This window comes from Solea senegalensis, linkage group LG19 (genome assembly GCF_019176455.1).
Source record: "Solea senegalensis isolate Sse05_10M linkage group LG19, IFAPA_SoseM_1, whole genome shotgun sequence".
Lineage (NCBI taxonomy): Eukaryota > Metazoa > Chordata > Actinopteri > Pleuronectiformes > Soleidae > Solea > Solea senegalensis.
In genome coordinates this window covers 18,888,600-18,905,441 of record NC_058038.1, presented here as the reverse complement: position 1 = coordinate 18,905,441, position 16,842 = coordinate 18,888,600, and the positions used below count along the sequence as shown (strand labels likewise).

Here is a 16,842-nt window from a genome sequence, read left to right as displayed (position 1 = left end):
TTAGATCAGTGAGTTCCTCTTTAAGCATGCTAAAAACATGCTAACAACATAGTTTAGATCAGTGAGTACACATGCTAATAACATACAACTGGAGATTAGTGGGTACACATGCTAACAGCATAGCTTAGATCAGTGAGTTTCATTTCAAACATGCTAATAACATAGCTTAGGTCAGTGAGTATGCATGCTAACAAAATGCCTTAGATCGGTGAGTTCCTCTTCAAACATGCTAACAACATATCTTGAATCAATGAGTACACATGCTAACAACATAGCTTAGATCAGGCACTTCCTCACTTTGTAAACATACAACATAAATATGTGAAGGTAACACACACACACATAGAAAGGTTTGTGCTGAGGTCACATGGCTCACTGTGTGTTGCATGTGTGTGTGTGTGTGTGTGTGTCTGCAGCTGGAAGAACCACCACCAACGAGGAGCTGGAGGACATGTTGGAGAGCGGCAAGCTGGCCATCTTCACTGATGATGTAAGCACCGCACTGAGCCGCTCTGCATCCCATAATGATCACTGAGCGTTGTCCATGCCGAGCGGCTACGAGTGCGCTGACACATCTGGTGAATACGGCCCTTGTCACATGATTGGGGGGGAGGGGGCAACCGTGCACAGTGGGAGCTTTTATTTTGAAGGTGTCATCTCACTTTCTCATCTGTTCCTTCAAAACAAAAGCTCTCAAATGTTAGCACAGACACGTCCAATCAGAACCTTTCACTCAGCTCCTCTGGTCGAGACCACGCCCACCTGTGATGTCTCAGTGGAGCTCAGTGAAAGGTGAACAGCAGGTGAGTCAGAAACCTGCTGCCGACAGGAAGTGACATCACAGGTTCTTTTCTTTTGTATGGAAAATATTTTCTATGTTTTGTGCTGAAATGACCCCGCCCCTGTGAAATGACCCCCTACGAGATTAAAATGGACTCTCAGATGACAAAGCAGGCGCTGAACGAGATCGAGACCCGACACACCGAGATCATCAAACTGGAAAACAGCATCCGTGAACTGCACGACATGTTTGTGGACATGGCCATGCTGGTGGAGAGCCAGGTACTGAGTGTGTGCGTGTGCGTGTGCGTGTGTGTGTGCGTGTGTTGTCACACTTAACGCCAACATATCTGTGTGTGTGTTCTCAGGGAGAGATGATTGACAGAATCGAGTATAACGTTGAACACTCCGTGGACTACGTGGAGCGCGCTGTGTCTGACACTAAGAAGGCGGTTAAATATCAGAGCCAGGCTCGTAAGGTACATCACACACACACACGCATGCACACACACACGCACACACTCACTCACTCACGCGCACACCTCACTCACCACTCACACAGGAGATACTAACACACAGGTGCCCATTTTGTGTTTGTGTTTGAGACACAAACACAAAATGGGCGCCTGCAGAGACACAAGGAAAAACTTGATAAAAAGACTCTCAAATCTACGTCACATGATCACGTCTCTCACTGTTAAACTGAACTCACTCTTCCACACACACACACACACACACACACACACACAGCTGCCTCCATCACTCAGTTCAAATGTCTTATTTTGTCACTTCAGTGTTTGAAATCCAACGTTCAGATTGACCTCAGTGACACAAAGTGACCACACGAGGCAGCAGAGGACCAGCAGCTCCTGTGTGTGTGTGTGTGTGTTCAGTTTAACAGTGAGATTAAGACGTGATCATGTGACGTAGACATTTTGTGAAGTGGCTAAAATAATTGTGGCAGCCATGTTTTCAAAGAGTCTCAGACTGGTTCTCAGCAGCAGGGGGCGCTCACTGTGCAGTCAGAGTGTCTACCTCATGTAGCCACACACAAATAAACTGCCCGTCTCTCTCTCTGCCTGCCTGTCTGTCTGTCTGTCTGTCTGCCTGTCTCTCTCTCTCTCTCTCTCTCTCTGCCTGTCTCCCTGCAGAAGAAGATCATGATCATCATCTGTTGCGTCATCCTGGGCGTGGTCCTAGCATCAACCATCGGTGGCACGCTGGGCTTCTAAGACGCTGCGCCCCCTGCTGCTGATGACAGACACCTGACTGACCAATCGCCAGCGGAGAAAACAAAACACCGACGACAACGACAACAACAACTACACAAAAACTTGAAACACAAATGCAAGACCGATAATTAATTAGTTAGAAGTCACAGACACGAGGAAACACGGCGAGGTCGGCTGGGGTTAAAAACACAACAACATCATAGACGACGTAAATACATCGCATATTTATCTCCGATTTAACGTGGGTTCACTTCCTGTTCACCACAACATCTCCAAACGGCTTTTACTTGTTTGTTTAGCTTTCATTTCTTTTTTTGTTTTTTTTCTGGAGTCTCTGAGGACAGTGACGCTGACTGCGGGTGGGTGGGACTTCTGCGGGCGGGGCCAACGTCCCAGAACCGGCCTTCCTTCACGTTGACGTGATTGGATCAAACGCCTCCGTGTTGTTAGCTCTGAGGTTCTGGAGCGCTGGACTGTGTTAAAGCAGGTGGCAGGTTTCCATGACAACCTCCTCCCCATCGAGTCACACCCATCCAACCAAAGAGCAAAGGGGGTCTCTGGTTTGATTGACAGGTGAATGGAGGGAAAGAACAGGGACAGGAGGAGGGTTTAAAGGATGGTGGGCGGAGTCAGACAGTCAATCTATGCAGTTTAGCTCAGAGGAAGACGACCTGTCCCGCCTCCTCCCACCTGACCTGACACAACCAGCCAATGAGGAGCACAGATCGGTGTTTCGTCACGTAGATCGCCATGGCAACGCTGACGCGCAGACCGGTGTCGTCATCAAATGTTCTTCCGGAAGATTCTAAAAAAAAAAAGGGGAAAAAGTGTAGAATAGGAGGAGCTCTGGTCACATGACTAATGAACGCGTGTTTGTCACTTGGTTGTTTCTCTGCTGTTTTAGTGCATGTGTTTCATTTTTCAGCCGTGTGTGTGAGAGAGTGTGAGAGACACACACACGACCTGATGTTAGCTAGTATTAGCTGGTGTTAGCCAATATTAGCTGATGTTAGCTAGTATTAGCTGGTTTTGGTGATGTTAGCCGGTGATAGCTGGTATTAGCTGGTTTTGGTGAGGTTAGCCAGTGTTGGCTGGTGTTAGCTGGTTTTAGTGATGTTAGCCAGTGTTAGCTGGTGTTAGCTGGTGTTGTGTGTAGATTGTGTAGAAGCTGCTTCTTGTTGGAGACATTTTTGATGTTCGATGTTGTCTCAGAGTGTCTGTTCATTATCATTCTTGACCCATGACCCTTCGACAAAACATAAATCTGTACATCAAGCTAACTTTAGCCTACTAGGTCCTGACTTTATTTGTATTATTTTACAGGCTAATATGGAGCTTGTGAGATTATATTTGTCAAACTATTTAAAGTAACAGCCATGAAACGTAGCAATATACACAAAGCAAATAACTCGTTAGCATTATGTTGAATTATGAAAATTTCAATGAAGCTAACTGACCTGTGCGTGTGTGTGTGTGTTACATGGAGGTTCATCCACTTGTTGAGGGTTTGCGTTCTGAAAAATCTGAACTTTGTGGGGGTTTGTGATAACCAACGTCAAACTAAGGCCGACATAAATAGACAGACACACACACACACACACACACACACTTGTGATTAAAATAATATATAATAATGATTAAAATAATGTTTTTTGGTTATAGTTCAGTGACCCCCACAGATCCCTTCATGGGAGTTCAAAACCTCTTTAGATAACTCCAGCCTGTGATTCATCGCCACACACACCACAGTCACTGTCAGCACGACAACAACAACCTTAAACGAGTCAATGCTACGCCCAAAGCAATAATGTCAGTGTGTAGTTTATGAGTTAACGCACTGTGTTCAGATTCTGTTGTTGAATAAATGACACAATGCTATTTTGTCAAACAATAGAACATTCTGTAAGTCTGGAAGGTTCTGTTAGCCTAATATCAGGCTAATGTTAGCTTCACGTTAGCCTAATATTAGGCTAATTGTAGCCTAATATCAGCCTAATGTTAGCCTCACGTTAGTCTAATATCAGCCTAATGTTAGCCTCACGTTAGTCTAATATTAGCCTAATGTTAACCTGTCAGCCAGCAAACTTGTCCACATACAGGTACTGTTAGCGGCTGTACAGGTGAAGGTTTTAGTTCTCTGAAGTTAATCGAACAAATCAAAGTCCGTACGACGAAAACAACTCAATTTTTTATGCAGTAACCATGGCAACGATAAACTGGAGCGAGCTCGTAATATGTCAATGTCGTGTCGTGGTCCGTGTTAATCGCTCTGTGCTATTTTGTACAAACATGACGTAAAAAACCCGACTTCTCTTGTTGTACATTTCCCACGAGAAAAAAGAACTTCCACGTCGTCATTGTTTGCGTCTGTAGTTCAACATGTCGACGGTTGTCATGGTGATATCACAGTGGTTTGTGACGATGCTGTCGTAGCACCAGCCATTTGTGTGTTTTTTGTTTTCTGCTCTGTATGTCCGTCCATCAGGCCCCGCCCACGCCTTCCCCCAGGGACAGAAACCACGCACATTAGCGTTCCGAAGTTTGTCCGAGTGTTCGCTCAGTCCCCGCCCATTCTGTCTTCGCTTCCTTTAGTTGTTTGTAAAAAAAGATGAGGATGATGTTGAGGATTGGGAATCTGGCCCCGCCCACCCCGCTGTGTGTAATAAAAATAATAATAATATTTAAAAAGGCATGCAAAAGCGTTGTGGAGTTTGCATGATGGTGTGTTTTTGTAACTGCGACCTTTGACCCTCATTGTCGTGCACTTTACGCTCATCGGACTTTGATGTGATTTCATTTCAGACCTCACGGTGGCGCTAGTGTCCTCTGTAACAGTGTTTTGTTCAACATTTAAACGTGAAAGACGCCGATTTACACCACGCCCACTGCTTTCCCCGCCCCCTCAACTTTGATTATTGTGAGTGTGAAGAGCTGGAGGCTAACGTATCGTTAGCACTCCACTGGCCTTTCTTGTGTGTGTGTGTGCGTGTTTGACGAATTCTACTTGATTTGTTTTCTTTTTTTAAAGGAAAGAGAATCAAGCCGATGTATTTATTGACGCCACGATCACTGTTATTATTATTATTATTATTATATTTATTGAAATTCAAACCAAAGCGTTTTTAGCTCCGCCCCTCAAGTGTTTGCCGCTAATATCAAAGAGCACAACACAAATCGAGTTTACAGAGTTCATGTTGAAAATTAAAAAATATATAAAAACATTCAATGCTAATGTAACCATAAAATCTATGAAAGCCCCCACATCACCAGCCCCGCCCACCACCAGCCCGGACCACATGTCCGTCTGTCACACCACAAACAAACAATGTCTGGCTCTGCCCCCACTTTTCCTTTAGTCTGGATGTCAGAAAAACGTGACGCAGATTCATGAAATTACAACCCTGGAACCGTGGCTCCGCCCCCTCACACGTTCACACACAGGAGGAATGCTCTCTGCAGCACTGACTGACACATCTTAGCCCCTCCCACCCATCAGCCCTGGGTTCAAAGCTCTGCCCCCTAATTAGTTAATGTGTTTGTGATCAAATTATTATTTTAATCTTTTATCTTTTCGTTGTTAATGCTAATGATGAACACAGTGTGATGCTAGTAAATTAGCTGCATTAGTTTAGCCACCTTTTTTACATCACTACTGTGTGTGTGTGTGTGTGTGGGTGGAGTTGACCTGTCGTTAGCTGTTAGCATGTGTGTTGTCTCACACACACACACACACACACACAGTCTTCCATGTTTGTACGCAGCAGATGCAGAATTCGTCCGTTTGCGATATTTTTGTCCGTCGCCTGTCGGACGGTAAAACTTAACGATGATTTTTGTCTTCCTGAAAAAAAAAAATTCTCACAAACCAAAACCCGCTTCACTGCGGTGGGCGGAGCTCGGTGCTTGTCACAATGAAGCTCCGCCCACATCTTTCTGCTCTCTCATCGTAACGAGACAGTGTTTGGTTTGTATCAGTGTTTTTCCCCAGTGGGGGGGGGGGGTGGGTCGGGCCATGTCAGGGGTGGGGCCATGGAGACAGACCACACCCACACATGGTCTGTGCCACAAGTAAGATAAACACATAATTATCATGATTATGATTATTATTATTACCATAAATGACAAATAAATGCAGTAAAACATTTTAAAACCCAGGGAGAAAGTTCGCTTCACACAAACGATTCTGAAGAAAACTGGCAACGACGTTATGTTATCATCAATCAAAGTAGTAAACATTGAATATTGAATGCTAAGCTGAAGCGTTTCTTTGTGTTCTGTAATTATTAAATAACTTCAAAGAGAGAAAAAATGACTTGCATGTCTATGTATAAAAACTGAGATATTTATTCCTGTCCAAAAGGGTTGTCCACTTGTCCCATCTCTGTCCTCCTAAGCTCCGCCCCATCATCTCGACAACGCTTTATTTTTTTTTGTTTGTGGTTTAGAGAGAGAGAGAGATTTACACCTGCTGTCATAGCACATAAGACACCCGCCACATGACGTTTTCAGTGGCGGATGTGATGTCATCACTCTGGTCTTTTCAGAAATAAAGAAAAGATTTTCTGTTTGTTTTAAAGCGCCTTCTGAACAACCCTCACTCGTCCATCATCCCAGTTCCAGAGGCTCCACTGGCTCCTCTGATAAGTGCTTCCCTCCATATTAGGTAAAATAACCCCCGTCTCCAGGCCACCCCGATCACCTCAGGAGCCCTGTTAGCGGTTTCCCCAAACTCTCTGTTTGAGTCGAGTTTCAGATGCCCTCACCACATGACAAACATGGCAGACCAGTGTTGAAACTTCCCGTTTTGTCGCCCGTCGTTGGTTCTTTTGTTCCGCTTTCTGAAGCGCCGACGTGGCAGAGGTTGGACAGGAAGTCTGGAACGCCTGGGAAGTGACCTGCAGCGGTTTCACTCCTGCTCAGACGATCAGAGGGTTTTGAGGAACGGCGCCGTTCTCCGGAGTCGCCTCCGCCTCACACAGGCCTGGCTCACAACAAAGTGTGCAATCGAAAACAAGGGCTGAACTTTCTCAGCGGAGGCATCCGGCTGGAAACTCCGGCGAACCGCCGGCACCACAGGAGCAACCGTGACTTGTTTTTGAGGAACGTGGGAAATCAAACGGGAAGAGCAAAAAATCCATAATTTGGAAAACGTAAAACAAACACTGCGGACAGACGCCGACATTTCCAGAGCAACTTTGGGAAATGCAACTTTGTGTCCGCTTTTGTGTGTGTATGTGCATAGCGTATGTAAAGCGATCGCCCCCCCAGAAAGCCCCTCCTTCTTTGCCCGCCCCCTCTCTTTCCTCGTACTGCTGTTGGCTGCCCTGTTTAGTTCATGGACGTGCCAGTATTCCCCGCTCCCGCCTACCCCCCCCATGGATCTTTAAGATGCCCCAGACAACTCTAGCAGATGCTTGTCTTTTATAAGTGTGTCAAAATTTAATTTAAAAATAAAAACTTGGAAAAAGCCAAACCCTGACGGAAATGTTTGAAGCGATAAAAAAAAAAACAATAAAGAAACGGTTGTTAGGGTGTCAACACGCGTTGGTGTCTTTTGTCATCCCACACTTTTGTGTCTTTGTGTCCACACTTGTGTGTCTTTGTATAAGACCTGGATCATATGAGGCCTGCCAGGTACTGGTGTTCAACCCGGCCAAAGGTTTTTCCCTGGTTTATGGAACTAAGACCAGCCTGGCCTAATGAGCCACAGAGGTCTAAAACATGTGATATTTGGACCAGGTCGTCTCCACACAGCAATGAAACTGTTCTCAGCTTTAAGAGCTGCAGGTGATTCCAGGTCTCCTGCAGCTCAGTGGTGAACTGTCCTGAAAACCTCCAGCATGTCGCCGCCAAGGACCAACCAGAAAGACCTGTGGAAGATCAGAGTTCTGTGTTTTGAAGAAAAACAGTCCACAGCTGATCCACAAAACGCTTTATAAAGGTTTGTGTCTGGTCCTGTGTTGAGTGTGAAGAAGCATCTTCAGCGTGAGTGGATGATCTTCTTCTTGATGTTTCTTCTCTCCAGGCTGAAGATAACTGGGATGGAGCAAGGCTGCACCAAGCGCCCCTGTGCTGTGACAGCCAGCAGGTTTTAAGGGCTTCAAAATGCCCTTGTTCTCCCTGTAGAGTCTCAAGTCAAGTCTCGGTCCCTAGGTCCTCTGAGTCCTGAAGAGACCTGGTAACTTGACTTGGAAGTTCCAGTGCTGCTTTAAAGAAATAAAAGTGGATTTTGTCCCAGAAATATTTAAAAGCCTCTAAAAGCATGCGCTAATAAAAGAGCTGTAGTGAACATGTGCTGCTTAGAGGCTCCGTGTGATGAAGTGGACATAAAATGTCTAAAAACTCATTTGAACATGAGCATTAAGAGTTTTGTTAAAAGCAACATTAACAGACTTAACTCTTTCATTTTCATCATCATTTCCTGAATAAAAACTACATCCTGTTTCTTAAAATCAATAAGTTTAAAAAGTTTATAAATACCACATCACAGCTAGCACGTTAATATTCAATATTGATATTACCAATTATCATAGTGATAAAAGAGGAGTAAAAACAAAAGGCATTTTTGTGAAGTCGACTACCTTCAGCAACCCAAGCGCAGGCTCCGGGATCTGGCCACGCGGCCTGCAGTGAACCAAGTGTCTGTGCTGCTGCTGTAACGTCGTGCTGAGGAGAAAGAAACCATGCTGTGAAGGATTCTAACACTATGTCACACCCCTAAGTTATTTCCTTTGAATAAAACTGCTCATTATAGCTGTGAAACAATGACTGACTGAACCTTGTCAGGTGACATTGTTTTCTGCAGCGTTGTCGGATCCGTCCACAGTGTTACACTCAACAGTGGAAACGTGAGTCGAAAATCTGAAATAAAGCCCTGTATTTCGCTTAGATGGAGGAGAACTTCTTGGTCTTTGTCTTATGATCATCACTTTCTTAACTTTACTGGCTCATTGGTCTGCACGGTATCTCAACAACGGTGGACAGAGTCCACAACACCGCCCCTACCCGATGATGTCCACGCCTGTCCATACCGGCCGTCGGCCGCCTTCGACATCTTGCCGAGGGCGTGAACAGTAGGTGGCGTCATAACAAAACAAGGGAGACATTTACCCAAACATTAACTTCACTTTTTACAACACTTTCAAGGACCCACGCCTATTTAGGGACATTTTAAAAAACTTTCAAGGACTTGTAGAACCTGACATCATCACTGACATCGCGTAAAATCTCCAGGAACTCATTTTATGAGGGGAAAAAACAACAAAGATAAAATATTTACAAATGTAATATTGTTATTTAATAATTCTCATAATCACAGGAAATGTTTAAATAAACACTTAATTTATCACTAAACGCTAGGAAAGTTACGTGAAATTAGACAGACCACACCCACATGGTCTGTGCCATAGCAAGTAAGATAAACACATAATTATCATGATTATGATTATTATTATTACCATAAATGACAAATAAATGCAGTAAAACATTTGCAAAACCCAGAGGGAGAAAGTTCGGCTTCACACAAACGATTCTGAAGAAGACGCAATGACGTTATCATCAATCAAAGTAGTAAACATTGAATATTGAATGCTCGGCATGAAACTTCTTTGTGTTCTGTAATTATTGTAATAACTTCAAAGAGAGAAAATGACTTGCATGTCTATGTATAAAAAAATCTACTGAGATATTTATTCCCGTCAAAGTTGTCCACTTGTCCCATCTCTGTCCGCTCTAAGCTCCGCCCCATCATCTCGACAACGCTTTGTTTTTGTTTGTGGTTTAGAGAGAGAGAGAGATTTACACCTGCTGTCATAGCACACATAAGACGCCACGCGTCACATGGACGTTTCAGTGGCGGATGTGATGTCATCTCTGGTCTTTTCAGAATAAAAGAAAGATTTTCTGTTTGTTTTAAAGCGCCCTAACCACTCGCCCATCATCCAGTTCCAGAGGCTCCGCCCACTGGCTCCTCTGATGAAAGTGCTTCCTCCATATTAGGTAAAAATAACCCCGCATCTCCAGGCCACACCCCGATCACCTCAGGAGTAACCCTGTTAGCGGCTTTCCAAACTCTCTCTCTCTCTGTTTGAGTCGAGTTCAGATGTCCCCCCACACGACAAACTTCGCGAGACCAGTGCTGAAACTTCCCGTGTTTGTGCGCCCCGTCCGCTGGTTCTTTGTTCCGTTTCTCAGTAGCCGCCGACGCGGGCAGAGGTTGGACAGAAGTCTGAACGTCTGGACAGGAAGTGACCTAGCAGTTTCACTCCTGCTCAGGACGATCAGAGGGTTTGAGAACGCGTCGTTCTCCGGAGTGCGCCCACCGGGTCTCCGCCACACAGGCCGACACAACAAAGTGTGCAATATTCGAACAAGGGCTGAACTTCACGCTGAGGCATCCGGGCTGGAAAACTCCGAGGCGGGAACTCCGTGGCCACCGGGCGCGACCACAGGAGCAACGCACTTGTTTTAGGAACGCGGGAAATCAAACGCGGGAAGAGCAAAAATCCATAATTTGGAAAAACGGTAAACAACACGAGAGACGCCGACATTTCAGAGCAACTTTGACGGGAAATGCAACTTTGTGTCCGTTTTCTTTTTGTGTGTGTATGTGTGCATGGCGTAATGTAAAAGCATCTGTCCCCCCCCACAGAAACCCTCCCCTTCTTTTGCCCCCCCCTCTCTCGTACTGGGCTGTTGGCTGTTCTGTTTAGTTCATGTGACGAGCCAGTATTCCCCCCTCCCACCTCACCTTACCCACGACCCCATGGATCTTTTAAGATGACAACTCTATGCAGATGCTGTCTTTTTATAGAATTGTGTCAAAATTTTAATTTAAAATAAAAACTTGGAAAAAAAAAAAGCCAAACCCTGCGGAAATGTTTGAAACGATAAGAAAAAAAAACAATAAAGAAACGGATTGTTAAGTGTCAACACGTTAGTGTCTTTGTGTCCACACTTTTGTGTCTTTGTGTCCACACTTGTGTGTCTTTGTCTAAGACCTGGATCATATGAGGCCTGCCACAGGTACTGGTGTTCAACCCGGTCAAAAGGTTTTTCCTGGTTTATGGAACTCAGACCAGCGTCTGAGCCTAATGAGCCACAGAGGTCTAAAACATGTGATATTTGGATCAGATCTCGTCTCCACACAGCAATGAAACTGTTCTCCAGCTTTAAGAGCTGCAGGTGATTCCAGGTCTCCTGCAGCTCAGTGGTAGTTGTCCTGGAAAACCTCCAGCATGTCGTCGCCAAGGACCAACCAGAAAGACCTGTGGAAGATCATGAGTTCTGTGTTTTGAAGAAAAACAGTCCACAGCTGATCCACAAACGTCTTTATAAAGGTTTGTGTCTGGTCCTGTTGAGTGTGAAGAAGCATCTTCAGCACGTAGTGAGTGGATGATCTTCTTCTTGATGTTTCTTCTCTCCAGGCTGAAGATAACTGGGATGGAGCGCCAAGGCTGCACCAGCGCCCCCTGTGCTGTGACAGCCAGCAGGTTTTAAGGGCTTCAAAATGCCCTTGTTCTCCTGTAGAGTCTGTCAAGTCTCGGTCTCTAGGTCCTCTGAGTCCTGAAGAGACCTGGTAACGTACTTGGAAGTTCCAGTGCTGCTTTAAAGAAATAAAAGTGGATTTCTTGTCCCAGAAATATTTAAAAGCCTCTAAAAGCATGCGCTAATAAAAGAGCTGTAGTGAACATGTGCTGCTTATCTGAGGCTCCGTGTGATGAAGTGGACATAAAATGTCTAAAAAACTCATTTGAACATGAGCATTAAGAGTTTTGTTAAAAAGCAACATTAACAGACTTAACTCTTTCATTTTCATCATCATTTCCTGAATAAAAACTACATCCTGTTTCTTAAAATCAATAAGTTTATAAAGTTTATAAATACATCACAGCTAGCACGTTAATATTCAATATTGATATTAAATAATTATCATAGTGATAAAAAAGAGGAGTAAAAACAAAAAGGCATTTTTGTGAAGTCGACTTACCTTCAGCAACCGCAGGCTCCGGGATCTGGCCCTGCAGCGCCCCCTGCAGTGAACCAAGTGTCTGTGCTGCTGCTGTCGTCGTGCTGAGGAGAAAGAAACCATGCTGTGAAGGATTCTAACACTGTCACACCCTAAGTTATTTCCTTTGAATAAACCTGTGAAACAATGACTGACTGAACCTTGTCAGGTGACATTGTTTTCTGCAGCGTTGTCGGATCCGTCCACAGTGTTACACTCAACAGTGGAAACGTGAGTCGAAAATCTGAAATAAAGCCCTGTATTTCGTTTAGATGGAGGAGAACTTCTTGGTCTTTGTCTTATGATCATCACTTTCTTAACTTTACTCGCTCATTGGTCTGCACGGTATCTCACGACAACGGTGGACAGAGTCCACAACACCGTCCTACCGATGATGTCTCCACGTCTGTCCTGTGTCGGCTTCGTCGACGTACATCGAGCAACGCAGGGCGTGAACAGTAGGTGGCGTCATAACAAACAAGGGAGACATTTACCTAAACATTAACTTCACTTTTTACAACACTTTCAAGGACCCACGTCTATTTAGGGACATTTTAAAAAAACTTTCAAGGACTTGTGGGAACCCTGACATCATCACTGACATCGTCATAAAATCTCCAGGAACTCATTTTCTTATGAGGGGAAAAACAACAAAGATAAAATATTTACAAATGTAATATTGTTATTTAATAATTCTCATAATCACAGGAAATGTTTAAATAAACACTTAATTTATCACTAAACGTTAGAAAGTTACGTGAAATTAGACAGACCACACCCACATGGTCTGTGCCATAGCAAGTAAGATAAACACATAATTATCATGATTATGATTATTATTATTACCATAAATGACAAATAAATGCAGTAAAACATTTGCAAAAACCCAGAGGGAGAAAGTTCGGCTTCACACAAACGATTCTGAAGAAGACGACGACGACGTTATGTTATCATCAATCAAAGTAGTAAACATTGAATATTGAATGCTCGCTGAAACGTTTCTTTGTGTTCTGTAATTATTGTAAATAACTTCAAAGAGAGAAAAATGACTTGCATGTCTATGTATAAAAATCTACTGAGATATTTATTCCTGTCAAAGTTGTCCACTTGTCCCATCTCTGTCCGCTCTAAGCTCCGCCCCATCATCTCGACAACGCTTTGTTTTTTTTGTTTGTGGTTTAGAGAGAGAGAGATTTACACCTGCTGTCATAGCACACATAAGACACGCCCACGTCACATGACGTTTCAGTGGCGGATGTGATGTCATCACTCTGGTCTTTTCAGAATAAAAGAAAAGATTTTCTGTTTGTTTTTAAACGCAGCTACAACCACTCACTCGTCCATCATCCCAGTTCCAGAGGCTCCGCCCACTGGCTCCTCTGATGAAAGTGCTTCCCTCCATATTAGGTAAAATAACCCCGTCTCCAGGCCACACCCCCGATCACCTCAGGAGCCCTGTTAGCGGTTTCCAAACTCTCTCTCTCTGTTTGAGTCGAGTTCAGATGTCCCCGCCCACATGACAAACTTCGCAGACCAGTGTTGAAACTTCCCGTGTTTGTGCGTCCGTCGTTGGTTCTTTGTTCCGTTTCTCAGAAGCGTCGACGTGGCAGAGGTTGGACAGGAAGTCTGAACGTCTGGACAGGAAGTGACCTCGCAGTTTCCTCCTGCTCAGACGATCAGAGGGTTTGAGGAACGACGTCGTTCTCCCGGAGTCGCCCTCGGTCTCCGCCTCACACAGGCCTGACACAACAAAGTGTGCAATATTCCGAGAAACAAGGGCTGAACTTCTCTCACGCGGAGGCATCCGGGCTGGAAAACTCCGGCGGGAACTCCGGCGACCGCGACCACAGGAGCAACCGCACTTGTTTTTAGGGAACGTGGGAAATCAAACGTCGGGAAGAGCAAAAAAAATCCATAATTTGGAAAACGGTAAAACAAACACGGACAGAGACGTCGACATTTCAGAGCAACTTTGACGGGAAATGCAACTTTGTGTCCCGTTTTCTTTTGTGTGTGTATGTGTGCATAGCGTAATGTAAAAGCGATCTGTCCCCCCCACAGAAACCCCTCCCCCTTCTTTGCCCCGCCCCCTCTCTCGTACTGCTGTTGGCTGTTCTGTTTAGTTCATGTGACGTGCCAGTATTCCCCCGCTCAATCTCACCTTACCCACCCCCATGGATCTTTAAGATGACAACTCTATGCAGATGCTGTCTTTTATAAGTGTGTCAAAATTTTAATTTAAAATAAAAACTTGGAAAAAAAAAAAGCCAAACCCTGACGGAAATGTTTGAAACGATAAGAAAAAAAAAACAATAAAGAAACGGATTGTTAAGTGTCAACACGTTAGTGTCTTTGTGTCCACACTTTTGTGTCTTTGTGTCCACACTTGTGTGTCTTTGTCTAAGACCTGGATCATATGAGGCCTGCCACAGGTACTGGTGTTCAACCCGGTCAAAAGGTTTTTCCTGGTTTATGGAACTCAGACCAGCGTCTGAGCCTAATGAGCCACAGAGGTCTAAAACATGTGATATTTGGATCAGATCTCGTCTCCACACAGCAATGAAACTGTTCTCCAGCTTTAAGAGCTGCAGGTGATTCCAGGTCTCCTGCAGCTCAGTGGTAGTTGTCCTGGAAAACCTCCAGCATGTCGTCGCCAAGGACCAACCAGAAAGACTTGTGGAAGATCATGAGTTCTGTGTTTTGAAGAAAAACAGTCCACAGCTGATCCACAAACGTCTTTATAAAGGTTTGTGTCTGGTCCTGTTGAGTGTGAAGAAGCATCTTCAGCACGTAGTGAGTGGATGATCTTCTTCTTGATGTTTCTTCTCTCCAGGCTGAAGATAACTGGGATGGAGCGCCAAGGCTGCACCAGCGCCCCCTGTGCTGTGACAGCCAGCAGGTTTTAAGGGCTTCAAAATGCCCTTGTTCTCCTGTAGAGTCTGTCAAGTCTCGGTCTCTAGGTCCTCTGAGTCCTGAAGAGACCTGGTAACGTACTTGGAAGTTCCAGTGCTGCTTTAAAGAAATAAAAGTGGATTTCTTGTCCCAGAAATATTTAAAAGCCTCTAAAAGCATGCGCTAATAAAAGAGCTGTAGTGAACATGTGCTGCTTATCTGAGGCTCCGTGTGATGAAGTGGACATAAAATGTCTAAAAATCTCATTTGAACATGAGCATTAAGAGTTTTGTTAAAAAGCAACATTAACAGACTTAACTCTTTCATTTTCATCATCATTTCCTGAATAAAAACTACATCCTGTTTCTTAAAATCAATAAGTTTATAAAGTTTATAAATACATCACAGCTAGCACGTTAATATTCAATATTGATATTAAATAATTATCATAGTGATAAAAAAGAGGAGTAAAAACAAAAAGGCATTTTTGTGAAGTCGACTCACCTTCAGCAACCGCAGGCTCCGGGATCTGGCCCTGCAGCGCCCCCTGCAGTGAACCAAGTGTCTGTGCTGATGCTGTCGTCGTGCTGAGGAGAAAGAAACCATGCTGTGAAGGATTCTAACACTGTCACACCCTAAGTTATTTCCTTTGAATAAACTGCTCATTATAGCTGTGATAAAAGCAGGATCCTGAAGTTCTCATTCCTGGAAACAAATGACTGAACCTTGTCAGGTGACATCATTGTTTTCTGCAGCGTTGTGCGGATCCGTCCACAGTGCAGTTACACTCAGCAGCTGTGGGGGCGCTTGTGAGTCGAAAATCTGAAATAAAGCCCTGTATTTCGTTTAGATGGAGGAGAACTTCTTGGTCTTTGTCTTATGATCATCACTTTCTTAACTTTACTCGCTCATTGGTCTGCACGGTATCTCACGACAACGGTGGACAGAGAGACGGTGGACAGAGTCCACAACACCGTCCTACCGATGATGTCTCCACGTCTGTCCTGTGTCGGCTTCGTCGACGTACATCGAGCAACGCAGGGCGTGAACAGTAGGTGGCGTCATAACAAACAAGGGAGACATTTACCTAAACATTAACTTCACTTTTTACAACACTTTCAAGGACCCACGTCTATTTAGGGACATTTTTAAAAAACTTTCAAGGACTTGTGGGAACCCTGACATCATCACTGATATCGTCATAAAATCTCCAGGAACTCATTTTCTTATGAGGGGAAAAACAACAAAGATAAAATATTTACAAATGTAATATTGTTATTTAATAATTCTCATAATCACAGGAAATGTTTAAATAAACACTTAATTTATCACTAAACGTTAGAAAGTTACGTGAAATTAAACTTGGATCAAAAACTCACACGTCACAGACGTGAAGTCAAGTTTGTTCACGTACGAAAAATCAAGAAAGTTCTTATCGTTGGAGGCAGACGACGTTCTTCTGGACAGCGGTGGGCGTCTCTGGTGGACCTTCATGTGATGTCTCGTCTCTGGTGGACCTTCATGTGATGTCTCGTCTCTGGTGGACCTTCATGTGATGTCTCGTCTCCGGTAGACCTTCATGTGATGTCTCCAGTGGTGCTGCTTTTATATGAATTAAAACTTGTGAGACAAACGTCCTCGTTATCGAGTCAATTTTAATGTGAGGAAGAAAAACAAAAAATCATGACTGAGAAGATGTAAGTTTAACTATTGTTACAGACACTAAGTTTTTTTGTAACTATTTTTTGTTTTCTGAATTAACCAATTGCGTCATTAACGTTAAAAAATTCTGAAAATTAAAAACATCATGTACCCAAAATGAAGTACTACTAAAAATACTACAAATGTTAACAAACGTAATTGATGTTACGAATAACATAACGGATGTTAACAAAAATGTTGTAAATATTCTGGGGGGGTTTTAAACTAGAT

The 16,842-nt window shown here is 44.0% G+C and overlaps 2 protein-coding genes across 3 annotated transcripts in view; one reads left to right on the top strand and one right to left on the bottom strand.

Moving 5' to 3' along the window:
• stx1b (syntaxin 1B) overlaps nucleotides 1-5,998 on the top strand; it is a 17,979-nt gene extending 11,981 nt beyond the window's left edge. Inside the window, exons 7-10 of the mRNA XM_044051921.1 lie at nucleotides 417-490; nucleotides 925-1,062; nucleotides 1,149-1,259; nucleotides 1,932-5,998. Of these exons, the coding sequence (XP_043907856.1) occupies nucleotides 417-490; nucleotides 925-1,062; nucleotides 1,149-1,259; nucleotides 1,932-2,012 (404 nt within the window). The 3' untranslated portion in view covers nucleotides 2,013-5,998. The remainder of the gene's footprint in view (nucleotides 1-416; nucleotides 491-924; nucleotides 1,063-1,148; nucleotides 1,260-1,931) is intronic.
• Nucleotides 5,999-10,864: 4,866 nt separating this feature from the next.
• LOC122785910 lies at nucleotides 10,865-16,798 on the bottom strand. 2 transcript variants are annotated; one of them, XM_044051922.1, is made up of 4 exons: nucleotides 16,325-16,798; nucleotides 15,415-15,497; nucleotides 12,001-12,083; nucleotides 10,865-11,616 (listed from the first exon to the last, which is right to left on the bottom strand). In XM_044051922.1, exons 1-4 carry the CDS (start codon nucleotides 16,402-16,404, stop codon nucleotides 11,218-11,220), a joined length of 645 nt encoding a protein of 214 aa, XP_043907857.1. In that variant the 5' UTR covers nucleotides 16,405-16,798; the 3' UTR covers nucleotides 10,865-11,217. The 2 variants fall into 2 exon arrangements, with proteins under 2 accessions (XP_043907857.1, XP_043907858.1); XM_044051923.1 differs by having other exon boundaries at nucleotides 10,865-11,613.
• Between the last annotated feature and the right edge of the window lie 44 nt (nucleotides 16,799-16,842).

Coding starts and splice junctions, on each gene's coding strand:
- LOC122785910 (XM_044051922.1), bottom strand. CDS start 16,404: ATGAAGGTCCACCAGAGACGCCCACCGCTGTCCAGAAGAACGTCGTCT. Junction 12,084..15,414: donor GGAGCCTGCGGTTGCTGAAG/GTGAGTCGACTT, acceptor CTTTCTCCTCAG/CACGACGACAGCAGCAGCAC. Junction 11,617..12,000: donor GGAGCCTGCGGTTGCTGAAG/GTAAGTCGACTT, acceptor ATTTCTTTAAAG/CAGCACTGGAACTTCCAAGT.